Genomic DNA, 11,492 nt, shown 5'->3' with positions numbered 1-11,492 from the left:
GACTGGTTACCTGTCCAGGTGAACCTGCCTTCACCCTGAGTCAGCTGGGATAGACTCCAGCCCCCCATGACCCTAGTGAGGATTAAGGTGTATAGATAATGGATGGACAATCATATTTAAATTTTCTTTACCTGCTTATTAAAGTTTTCGTTGCCCTGGTGTCATTACATTTTACATAACGAGAATGTCGCACAGGTTACTGTGTATGTCATGTAATTTATCATAATCTTACCCAATGTGCAATGACCTGAAAATTCATAATGTTTGCCGCATGGTCTTATGACCTTTTTTTATATGTAGGAGTGTCTTCAGTAGCATAGCACACCCAGAAACAGGCAGGGACATATTATCTTGCATTACAAGTTAATGACAACACAGCCTAGAAGTCTTGAAGGTCAGCAAGGGTTTGGAAAGATTGGCAAATATGAAATAGTAATTGTTTTCAAAATGAAAAGAGGTAAATACAAGGCCTGCAGTGAACAGACAATGAAATGTTATCCACTTTTTATTTTATGAACATTAATTTCTTGAATAGAAAACAGTCAAATATTGAAGCTCCACAGATCAGAGTGTTTGTTTGGAACAGCAAATGAAAGAACAATGATTTTCCTACACACAAGAAAATGTGTATAGTGTGAAAAGTTTCAGGCATAAGGGTTAGGTGAGGATAGTATTGCCAAGAATAGCTCAAATTTATCAATTAACTTAATGCAAGGTGCTATAAACAGTAAAAAACATTGATGTGAGCACACCTTGCTTTTAAAATTGCACCACTTCTTTAGATACACTTGCACTTCACTTTTCAGTTTATTTAGGCTGAAAAAATGATTTAGGAATGTTGTTATAAGGTTAAAAATTAGGGTTTTTTTGTAACGTTCAGAGAATGTTTGTAGGACGTTGTCAGAGTTGTCAGGTTACGTTCAGGACAACACAAGAAGAACATCCTCACACCAACATTCATTCGAGGCCTCAGATGTAAGGTGATATATCAACAATGGCAGAATGTTTAATATTCTCAGGATGTATTGGGAATCCTGTTGATGTTATAGAACTTTCTTCCATGAACAATCCCACAATCTTACATGATAGCAAAGGAAGACTATTTTAGTTCTCACTCTTTCCGATCCTATTTCACGTCCCACACTTGGATCCTCATGTCTCATTGCTCAAACCTAAGAGGCAAGATGTAGGACACTGGATTAAAGCATGTAATAACCCAAATGGGTGGGGAAAAAAACAAAACCGGTTTACAGGTTTATCAAGTGTGAATACAGTCAGAACTGTTGAACTTCTCCCTGACACAGAGTGTAGACCAACAAATTTCACAAGGTTTAAATCTACCAACAGATTAAAAAAAAAAAAAAAAAACAACCTTTTCTGTGTTTGTCACTGATGCTTTAGAGATAAAATCATGTTTGTCTGATTAAAGAAGCTAAACCAGTTGTAGTAACACCTAAACCTTCCTGTAGACCATGCTGACATCAATATCCATGAAAGCAAAACAAAGCAAACAAAAAAACAGAAGCTGAAGTTCCAATGAAACTGATTTGATTCTCTTCTTAAAGCTGGAGTGAATGTAGCCACCTGTTCAAACACCAATCTCGTAAAAGGATTTCTCGCCAGGCAGATGAATAGCAAGATCTGCAATGAGTGCATTTAGCAATCCCTGCTTAAACACCAAAATTGTCACGCAAATTTCTTCCCGGTTTCTAAAAGAGGAAAAGTTTCTCAGTGGTCCACCCGATTTTTGCTGCACATTCAAAGCAGAACCTTCGGAGTTTAAATCACTCCGCCAGATGGAAGTGCAATCTTGAATGATATTCTCATCTGAATATGCTTACAAAGCAAACATTTGTGAATTACAACGGGCAAGCAGAAAGTGGCCTTTTTAGGTGGTGATTTCTTAAAATGCAATCCAAAATGTTCAAAACTTGTGACAAAGAAATAACGGATCCTTTTAAGATATGATGTCACACTACAGATCAAACATTTCACATTGCAGAGACTGAAGCTATTCATGCTGTTCCGCAACCCAAAACTAAGAAACAGGTGATGAGTTTTTCGTGCATGACGTCCTCACATGGGCAGTGGACACCAAATTAGGCTGCACCATTAGCAGCAACTACTCCTCAAGAAGGAGTTGCCTTAATACCTGAATCAGAAAAAGCATTTGTTGATTTGAAGGTAGCTCTAGAGACACCTTAAACGTTGGATGAAGAAAACAAAAAAGGCTCCCAGTGACTTAAAGACTGTTGAACATGTTCTCCAATTGGTTCACAAATCGTAGTACAGTAACAAACAGATACTTGTGCTGTAATAAATTATTCTGTCATGTATACTCCCAGATATCCTCAATATGATTGTCTCCTTGGTTTTGTGGCTGTTAAGTAGCTGAGTATTAGGTGACAACGTTTGGAATAAAGTTCATTTATTGTCCGTTTTATGGTTTATTTTAACATACAGTACAAAGATGGCAACGTTCAACAAATGCAAACATTTAAAAAAGTGGAGCACTCAGAAAAAAGGCGCATTTTTTTTTTACATCTCAGCGTGGAAATAGGTCGATTCCACCACAGAGCAGTCAATGTCAGGATCAAATGCATTATTGTGCAAGATATGTCCTCTCCCGGTGTTACGATAGTCACAAACGCACGAAAGGAGCCTTGCCAAGGACCACAGAACAGACACTATATGATCTGGAACCAGACGACTGGATTGCGGTGAAGGATCTGAGGAGGACGTCTCATCGAGCACACGTCAGAATCACTGAGTGAATCAAAACCTCGTGTGTTTTTGACAGGAGCGAGGATCGTATTATCCAGAATCTCCTGACGCGAACTCGATGATCTCCTGAGAGGAAGAGTCTGCTAATGTTCACCGTCATCATCACCCTGAGTCTCCTGGGTTCTGCGCTTGCTTATTCTCCCTTGCGTATAGTTCTGTGCATTTGATTGCATGTCCAACGTTGCTCCTTGTGTATTCTACACATGCATTGCCTTACTGACACAGCTCTTTAGACTTTCGGCTCCCTCTGTGTAAGCACGGTCAAAGGAGAAATCACTCCACCAACAATAAAAACAAGTCACATTGCGTTTTCAGCCAACACTCCTTTATTGCATTTTTATGGACATAGCAATCGTTTGGATTCAGTGGCAGACAAAATCTTCTTCAGATACCTCAGTGCAGGTACAAAAACAAAACGAGACAGGAACAAGGGCGCAACTGGGAAAAGCTGAAGGGCTTCAGTACAAACAGCTGTATTTTTATAGCAATGACTCTCATTAGCAAAGAGTATAAGGGTTTTTATTGTACGTCATCCATTATTATAAAATGCAGCACCTGAACTTTAGTCAGACCAGAGATTGTGAGCTGATAAAGACACAGAATATATAATAATAATATACATACAATATGCAAGCGGGACACAGGCATGTTTTTGGGGAGCAGGCTGTCTCGTGATACGTTGACATTTATGCAGTAGTGCTTTCAGGGGAGCAGAATTTACCAGCAAAGAGAATAGTACCGCTGGGGTTATGTCGGATGAAGAAGAGGTAGGGGTGGTCTGCCTTGAACGATTCAGCAAGAGCGCGCTCGGCCACGATAGCAACAGTGGCGCCGGCAGCCTCAGTTCCCACCTCGTTCACGTCCACGTAGGCTTTGTGGACAGCTTTAGACAGTACCAGGTCGCGTTTTGGAGACATTTCTGGCAGAGAAGAAGAGGACAAAGGTTTTAGTTTCTTTGATTTCAATTACCGAGAGTGATATGTGGTGTTCTTTTAATAACTCTGCAGCATATATATTTATTCTGAATGTCTTACTCGAGAAGTCACTCTTCACAGGGTCAAAAGCGTCCACCATGCCCATGCTGACCAGGATGTCTTTCATGTCAAACATCTCCTCCAACTTGAATCGAGGCAGGCCCACCTCGATCAGAGTTTCATTCATCATGCCCGGACCCGTCCACTTCATAAACTTCTCATAGGTCAGCTCCTTCTCCAGCTAGTGTGGACGCAATTACTCTCATTAGTTTGTTTAAATCAGTGTTGTCAATTTGTTTAGAGTGCGTGTTCATGTGTTCTACCTTCTCCAAGCCTGTTGAGTCATCCTCTATCTGATCGGGCAGTAGGATGAGCATGCTGAGGGCCTTTCCTTTATAAGGCATCTCAAGCACCTGCCCCAAAACATAATGTGTTTGATTTTATTCCAGCTCACTTGAATTCTTCATCCAGTAAAACAAGTTGATGTTAGTAAGAGGAGAGTTCCATGTATGATGTATGTATATGTAACAGGACATTACCCGACAACCGAACTCTGGAACAACAGCGATAGGAAACGTACTGGTCAGCCGCATCATCTTCACTTCCTTAGTATCGTTCTAAAAAAAAGAAAGAACAAATACTTTTCTGGTTGAGTCGGGCGCTTCTTCGTACTTTGTGTGATGCATTCTAAGCTTTTTGCGTTCTGTCTTCTGCCCACATTTGTGCACATGTGCTTGTTTCATGGTTTATTCTGCATTAGGTCCAACTTCTGACATTACAGGTCTGATCTACATTAATCACTAGAGAGCCTTATGGCCGCATGTTTATCTGTCTGATTCTAGTGAAACTTGTCTCGACTCAACTTTCCATCTGAGGAAACAGCTCAGACGTGTGAATCACTTGTCAAGAAACAAAGGAAGGGCAGGTACCAGGACTGCTACGCAACATGGGTGTGTGTCTATACACCTTCTCATACATCACAGGTGTGGACAGGATCCCCATTAATAAAAAAAAAAGGTGTTCCCTTCAGCTACTAAGACTTCGAGGTTTGCAAAGGCTGAACTGGCACTGTAGTTGAATTGTGGGGGTTTTTCCACCGCTTTCCACCGAAGGTGACTGAAGTCAGAAATGTTTCTAATTATTAAGATAAATAAAACAGTCAGAGAGTAAATTAAACCAGAATTATAAGCTTATGTAAATGATGCTGGCACTCCCCAAAGAACAAAATATGTCAGTTTAAATAACTAAAGAAACAAAAACGTAAAAGAGAATCAGGATACAAATAGGTGCTCGCAATTTTATGTAGTGTTACCTTGCTTGTTTTAAAGACTGAATCAATAGTCTCCTCCTCGTTGAACTTCTGGTTCCATTGGCCCTTAAAGTAGATGGCATTGACCAGTACCAGTTTGGTCAGGCCGTTTACTGCGTCTTTGGCCAACAAGTCCTTGATTTTACCTGGTGAACGGAAACCACCACAACCATCAATATCGCTGCAGATGCACTGAAAGAAGTTACTGTACAAAGTTAAACCAGAAAAGAAGCCGAGACGGAGATGACATTTAATGTGAAAAACAAATAAATAAACACAAAAAATGGCATAATGGAAGCCTCTGTGGGGAATAAAATGGCCCTGAAGCCCTTACAGCAAGTCTCCACATCCCATTATTCTCAGTCTGAGATGGAGCTGCCAGTGAAATGGTCGAACTCGTAGATATCACGCTGCACTCAGGCTCGTATGGGGATAGATGGTCAATATGTCAAGCAGCTAAACCCATGCAGATGCTATAAGTGATGTCAACATCTATTCTAAACACACACGTAGCCTGTGTGGAAATGCAGCACCACGATGGATCTTGCAGAAAGTTGTGCTGCTACATTTTGAACTGCAAAGCAAAACCACAGAATTTTGCTTTGTGGATATAAATTAAGCTGAGAATTAGGAAAAAAAATGGAAATAGAAAAGAATGTTAGTCCTGTGGATTATGCAAACAGATGTTAAATGAACATAAAGGATAGAGCTCTCAGAATTCACTCTGAAGATGATTATCGGTTAGATAGATACAAATAGATCTGGTATGTGGCGGCAATTTCAGAGAAAATAATGTTTTGAGTAGAAGCTCTTAAGCACCACTGTTACCTTGGATTACATTTAGATATTACTAAATAGTTTTTCTAACTACCTTGTGATGACTGTGAAGATTCTCAGTCATCCAGGTCGTGGTTATTCTCGTAGGTTAATCGTAGCAGCTGGACTTGCTTGAGTTCCTTGAAGACGTTCCTCCTCTCATTCAAGAGGCTTCATCAGTTCTGACTGACTAGTTGGGAGTTCCAGATATCCTTAAGGAGCCATTAACACTGATCCAGATACATCTATGCTTAAGGATATTAATGGCTCCTTAAGGGTGTAAGTATCTGGTAGTCCCAACTTGTCAGTCAGAAGTGATGAAGCCTCTTGGATGAGAGGTGGAACGTCTTCAAGGAACTCAAGCAAGTCCAGCTGTCTATGATTAATCTACGAGAACACATTGTGGTGACAAACTTGATCAGATTATGTTCAGAGACAACTTTTTCTGAGTGAACGAAGCGCTGACAGAGAGGCCTTAGGTCAGGGCCTTTAATCTAAACACTGTGGAGGGAATGCTGATTCTTAAACCCACCTTGTGTCTGCTTCTCCACCCAGTTATTGATGCTGATCCTGGCCTCCTCTGCATTGTTTTGATAGTCCACTGACTCGAGCTCAGCTTTGTATTCCTTTTGGATTTCTGCTAAAAAAGCCTGGAATCATAAAAGAAACACATTAAAATATCCACACCACCATAAATACTTTCTTTAGCACTTTTTCAAGCAACAGAGACGCGACCATAATGCAGCTCAGATGTACGAGTTCAGCTCTTTGAATACAGGGTGGATTTGTTGATTCTAGATAACAGAAGGAGTTTGTCTTTTAGTTGGAGCAATAGAAACCTTTTTTGGATGCTTTTTTCCACCATAAGCTTCGTTATACTCCTAGTTGCTGCAGCCTTTTCCATCTCTGCCACTGACAACAAATTTTAAAAATCTACTTTATTTTGTGTTTGTGCAGTTCCTCTGTAAAGCTCCAGAGGTAGACGCTGCGCATGTAATATGCTTCACAAATAAAGCTGCCTTGCCTGAATAAAAATGTTGATTTTATTCAGTTGTATTATTTTTGTAAGTGTGTTTTTGTACACTATCACAGTATCAGTGACGATAACCTGCAGCACACTTTTCCCTCCTGATTTTGTTGGACAAACAAAATGACTATTGTTAATGAAAACTTATATCTTGTAAACCTTGAGTGAGTAGATAGTTTTGAGTAAGCCTGCATATTCAGCTTAGGGAAAGGTTGCAACGTATTGATCTTCACACCAAAGCACAGGCTGCAGTTCAATCACTCACCAATTAATTCACACACACACACACACACACACACACACACACACACACACACACACACCTCAATAAACTGGTAAGACTTCTCCCCGTATAGTTTGTTGGCAATATCGAGGGCATAAGAAGCATCAATCTGGTTGAGTTCACTCAGGACTTCGGCAAAGCCAGCGGGGACATTGACAGGCTTGCTGGGCTCACTCTGGAGCTGGGGGTCACCGCCACTGACGTCATCTGTCTTTTTGGTATCATCATCAGCTTTGTCCACCTTGTCAGTTTTGGCCGCAACATCAGTCTTGCCAGCATCATCAGTCTTGCCAGCATCACCATTCTTTTCTTTCAGGATCTGTGAACAGCCAGAGAAGACTTGTTTTATAAAGACACACTGAGCCAGAGACAAACAAAAGACAGTTTTGTGTAATACTAATATGGATTGTTTGATTTGTCCCACTATCAAAGTGAAATATTCTGAAGTTATATTCAAGATTGTATTGGGTTTGTTATCTATGAAATCCTGGCCGTCTGAAGCTGTGTTTATCAGCTGATCAGCACTTTGCTCAGCTGTGACAATGACTGCTTATGTTGCTCGTGATGTGTGTTCCAGCATATTACAATCATCACATGGGCATGTTGCAAGTTTAATAAAACATCTTTCACAGAAGGGGGTCTGTAAGCGAGAAACTTTAAAGCTAACAGCGGTCAGGTAGTCAATAAAACCCAAAAAGGACATTTCTGTTACAAGGTCCGGCCTGTCTTTATGCTCTTTCTTTTTAAACGTGCCTGTATTGGCCTTTTATTAATGTGTCAGTGGTTCTTAGTTTGTCTCAGCTAACATGTTAATAGGGAAGGCTGCCCAGTGATACAGTAAAAAGGGTCATTTTAGTGACAACATCAAATAGAACGATCATTTAGGACATTTAGGTTGACGCGTTTTTCTTGCTTCATTAAGACGCAACGTTTTCCATCTGCTACGTAAAGTCTCTTGTTTTGTTATTTCACATCAAACTTTATGTCCACAAAGCTGCTTTTAAAAGATGTAGCAAGAAAAGCTGTGTAAAAATTAAGGATTTGACTCTGAAAACAAAATCTCAGATTTCCTCATCAGTTGACACCTTCTGCCCTGATCACAAATCAACCATGTGTCGTTTGCTTTGTAACCACCTTGACCAGGTAGCCTGGCAGTTTGGTGCCTACAGGCGCTTGCATCTGTGACTGCTTCTGCATCCTCGCCTGCCTGTCTGCGTGCACCTGCTGCATCGGCAGCATCCGTGTACGTTGTGCTCCTGCGTTGTCTGATTCAGTGAAGCAAAGGACCTGGAAGGGAGAAAATGATCATTTGGGTCATCATAAAAATCACTGTTAACACTGACTTGTAGATGTGTGAATGTGCATGGTGTGTGTGCATGTGTGAGTGTGTGTGAGTGTGTGACAGATGAACACCTGTGCAGTCATGCATGCACAGGTCTTCGTCATCATAAGCAATGACTCAGTCATGATTATACTCTCACCATTACAAGCAAACTTCCACTGCAGCTTAATCTTGTTTATTCCCTGTTAAAACCTTAACTGCCACTCCTATTAACTGTCTCTCCTTTGCATTAGATCTGTACAGCTCATGAACTTCACATCTGACAGGCAGTTGTTGCTCCATTGACATGGCATGTGCTGGCAGGAACAAAATCCGCCTCTATACACCTTTATGCACCAGGTTGCCAAAATTGCAGTGAATCTGGTTATATAATATGATATATGACGGGCGAAAACATTTTTCAGCCCATAAACCTGTGTGTGCTTTTATGTGACAGAACAGCACTGGAATACAGTGTATTCATATCCAGATTTCAAGTGATGTAATGCAATGCTGTGTAAATAAACCATTAGAAGTAAAACTCCTGCATTCAAAATGTGACTAAAGAAAAGCATCTGTGCATTAAAAGCAAAGTAAACAGAAAGTACTCTGTCAGTATACTGTTTGACATCAATAAGTAGCTGACTGAGGTGGGACTGATACTGTTGTATATAATGTAGTATATCCAGTATATGTACATTTTGTAACCTCATCATATGTTTTGCTTGCTAGATCTGACTCTGGCACATAAGGGGGAACAACAGCTTAGTTAAAACTACAGCATTAGTGTCTAAAAAGGAATGAAGTAGAGTGATAAGGCAACGGAAAATGGAAAGTGCTGAAGTGACTGTCACTTTGCACCACTAAATATCACTGGAAACAGGTCCACATTGATTCTGTTTTAGCTTTGCTGCTTTACTGTGCTTATCATTCTGATGATCTACTGAAGTTAAACTCGTCCTTTCTCTGTAGTCTGGGTCAAGAGAATAGATCTCTGCCATTTTTGCTGACAATGAAACACCACATGAGTAATGCCTGCCTGCCTGCCTGCCTACCTGCCTGCCTACATGCCTGTGCAGACACCTACTTCTGCCCCACCCCACTCTGCCAGGTAGGTAAAAGTTTTCCATTGGGAATTCACACCAAAACCCTCCTGTCAGTTCTAATGCCATTCTGTGTCTGACAGCAAGCTATTTACTCATGTTTCCTGCATTTTATATTCACAGTTCAGATTACTTCTGTGCTTTTATGGTACATTTATTCTGCACCACATACCAGATGTTTCTGTGAGTGTGCATGTATGTCAGGCATACAATATTCAAGGTCCCCTGTATTTTGTATCAATCAGCTTTTAACACCCCATCACATTTTCGGTGCACCCAGTAAACTGCACACATAACAGAGCTTGAAAACTGAGCCCACACCTAAAGCAAATGGCACAATTCCAGCACAACGATGAAGTTGATCCACTGGAATGGAATTTGAATGTACATCCATGTAAGAGCCCAAATGGGCGGGTTCACCATGAGAACTGTAATTTTATAACGTTATTTCTCACAGTGTGCTCACACCGTACCTTTGACATCTGTGTGGCCGTGTTGCCCGCGGCCCCCAGCATCACCATAGACAGGGCCGAAGAGATGCTGAAAGGTGAGATGAAGAGATTTGCGGTGCTGTCATCCTTGCTCAGCTTGCTGAGCAGAGCCAGACAGAACTTGGTGATGGCCTCGGACACGGGCTTGCCTTCGGATGCCATTGTGTCTGGTAGAAAAAATGAGAAGGCAGGTCAGCAATCACTCACTTAAAAACTGTAACACAACGTTCTTTGCTTGAGGTTTTGAAGCACACTCTTGTTTGGACATGATGTGTTCCCATAAATATGATAATTACCTCTAAAGAGTTGAAATAAGTAGGAACTGATTTACAAATCAAGTACTGAGATTAAACTTCTTTCCCTTATAAGGAGCATCTACTGATTAATTCTGAGAAGATGAATAATGTTTTTCATATTAATACTACAGTCTTCAGACTTTTGAATCTAGTTGACAATTGTTAATGTATTTTACATGCTTTAAATTTTACACACCTTTGTAAAATGTAGACAGACTGTGCAAGAATCTTTTTCATTAGTTTTCATTCTTACAAGACATCTGTAGACTCATTTCTCTCTCACCATAGCTGCTTCACTCACACACTCATTCATTCACTTTGTTGAACCCGATAAACCAGTTAAAAAGCCATTAAACAAGAACTGTTAGTTGCATAAAGCCTGACTGTTATCTTTCCTGATCATTCTCATTGGTAAAATCAAGCTACAGCAACAATGAGGCGCATTTCATACTTACTGATAGACTCTCTTCTTCAAGTCAACAAGTGTTCCAGCTCGCGTCAGTTTAATGAAACTCTATTCGTCACTCGTTGTTCTTGTACACGCTGACACACCCAGGTTCAAATGGGGCTGCCTTGCTGCCTAGTGTCAAAGGGTGTGTTTCAGGAGAGTTTCCTAACCATCTCATGTGTCAGTCTGCAGATGATATAACAGTTTTTGGAAACTTCTGCATTATTAAGATCTGTAGGTCACTGCAACTCATCATCACTGTGAGAACTGCATCTGCTAATATTTAAAACTTTTTTCTTTTTTTGCCTGTTTGCACTGGAAATATTTGGTTGTGGTTTTAGCATTTTGAGAACATAAGGATGTGTCACTGGCATCTATTGGGAAAGACACGAAAGACACATTTTTGTATTTAAAATTCATGAATACTGCAGCAAGACAAAGTGTAGAATTTTCCTTCAGTTCATCTTCTGGGGTTAAAGGTGTGCAAACCGGTGAGAGTATACTGTATAAATGTTCACAGTTGCCTGCACAGTGTGATCTGTTGATTTGCACGCTTTTAGTTTTGCAAAACAAAAATTAGGAATCACCTTTGATTTGGGATTTGTTGAGTGACAAAATGTCTTGTCAGGTGTGACATTCA

The 11,492-nt window shown here is 40.5% G+C and overlaps 1 protein-coding gene across 1 annotated transcript; it reads right to left on the bottom strand.

Moving 5' to 3' along the window:
• Positions 1 to 3,087: 3,087 nt before the first annotated feature.
• On the bottom strand, positions 3,088 to 10,936 carry LOC103369044 (leukocyte elastase inhibitor-like). The gene is made up of 10 exons (XM_008297641.1): positions 10,860 to 10,936; positions 10,091 to 10,275; positions 8,328 to 8,480; positions 7,234 to 7,512; positions 6,416 to 6,533; positions 5,071 to 5,213; positions 4,298 to 4,375; positions 4,082 to 4,171; positions 3,819 to 3,999; positions 3,088 to 3,703 (listed from the first exon to the last, which is right to left on the bottom strand). Exons 2-10 carry the CDS (start codon positions 10,268 to 10,270, stop codon positions 3,471 to 3,473), a joined length of 1,455 nt encoding a protein of 484 aa, XP_008295863.1. The 5' UTR covers positions 10,271 to 10,275; positions 10,860 to 10,936; the 3' UTR covers positions 3,088 to 3,470.
• Positions 10,937 to 11,492: the final 556 nt, after the last annotated feature.

Source organism: Stegastes partitus, unplaced genomic scaffold (genome assembly GCF_000690725.1).
Source record: "Stegastes partitus isolate 25-593 unplaced genomic scaffold, Stegastes_partitus-1.0.2 Scaffold1231, whole genome shotgun sequence".
NCBI lineage: Eukaryota > Metazoa > Chordata > Actinopteri > Pomacentridae > Stegastes > Stegastes partitus.
The sequence above is the reverse complement of the archived record's forward strand: the minus strand, read 5'-3'. Positions and strand labels throughout refer to the sequence as shown.

Excerpts from the sequence above, each read along its gene's own strand:
- LOC103369044 (XM_008297641.1), bottom strand. The coding sequence starts at position 10,270 with ATGGCATCCGAAGGCAAGCCCGTGTCCGAGGCCATCACCAAGTTCTGT. Across the intron at positions 4,376-5,070 it reads CAGTCTTTAAAACAAGCAAG|AACGATACTAAGGAAGTGAA; the intron begins GTAACACTACAT and ends TCTTTTTTTTAG. Across the intron at positions 3,704-3,818 it reads TGTGAAGAGTGACTTCTCGA|AAATGTCTCCAAAACGCGAC; the intron begins GTAAGACATTCA and ends CTTCTCTGCCAG.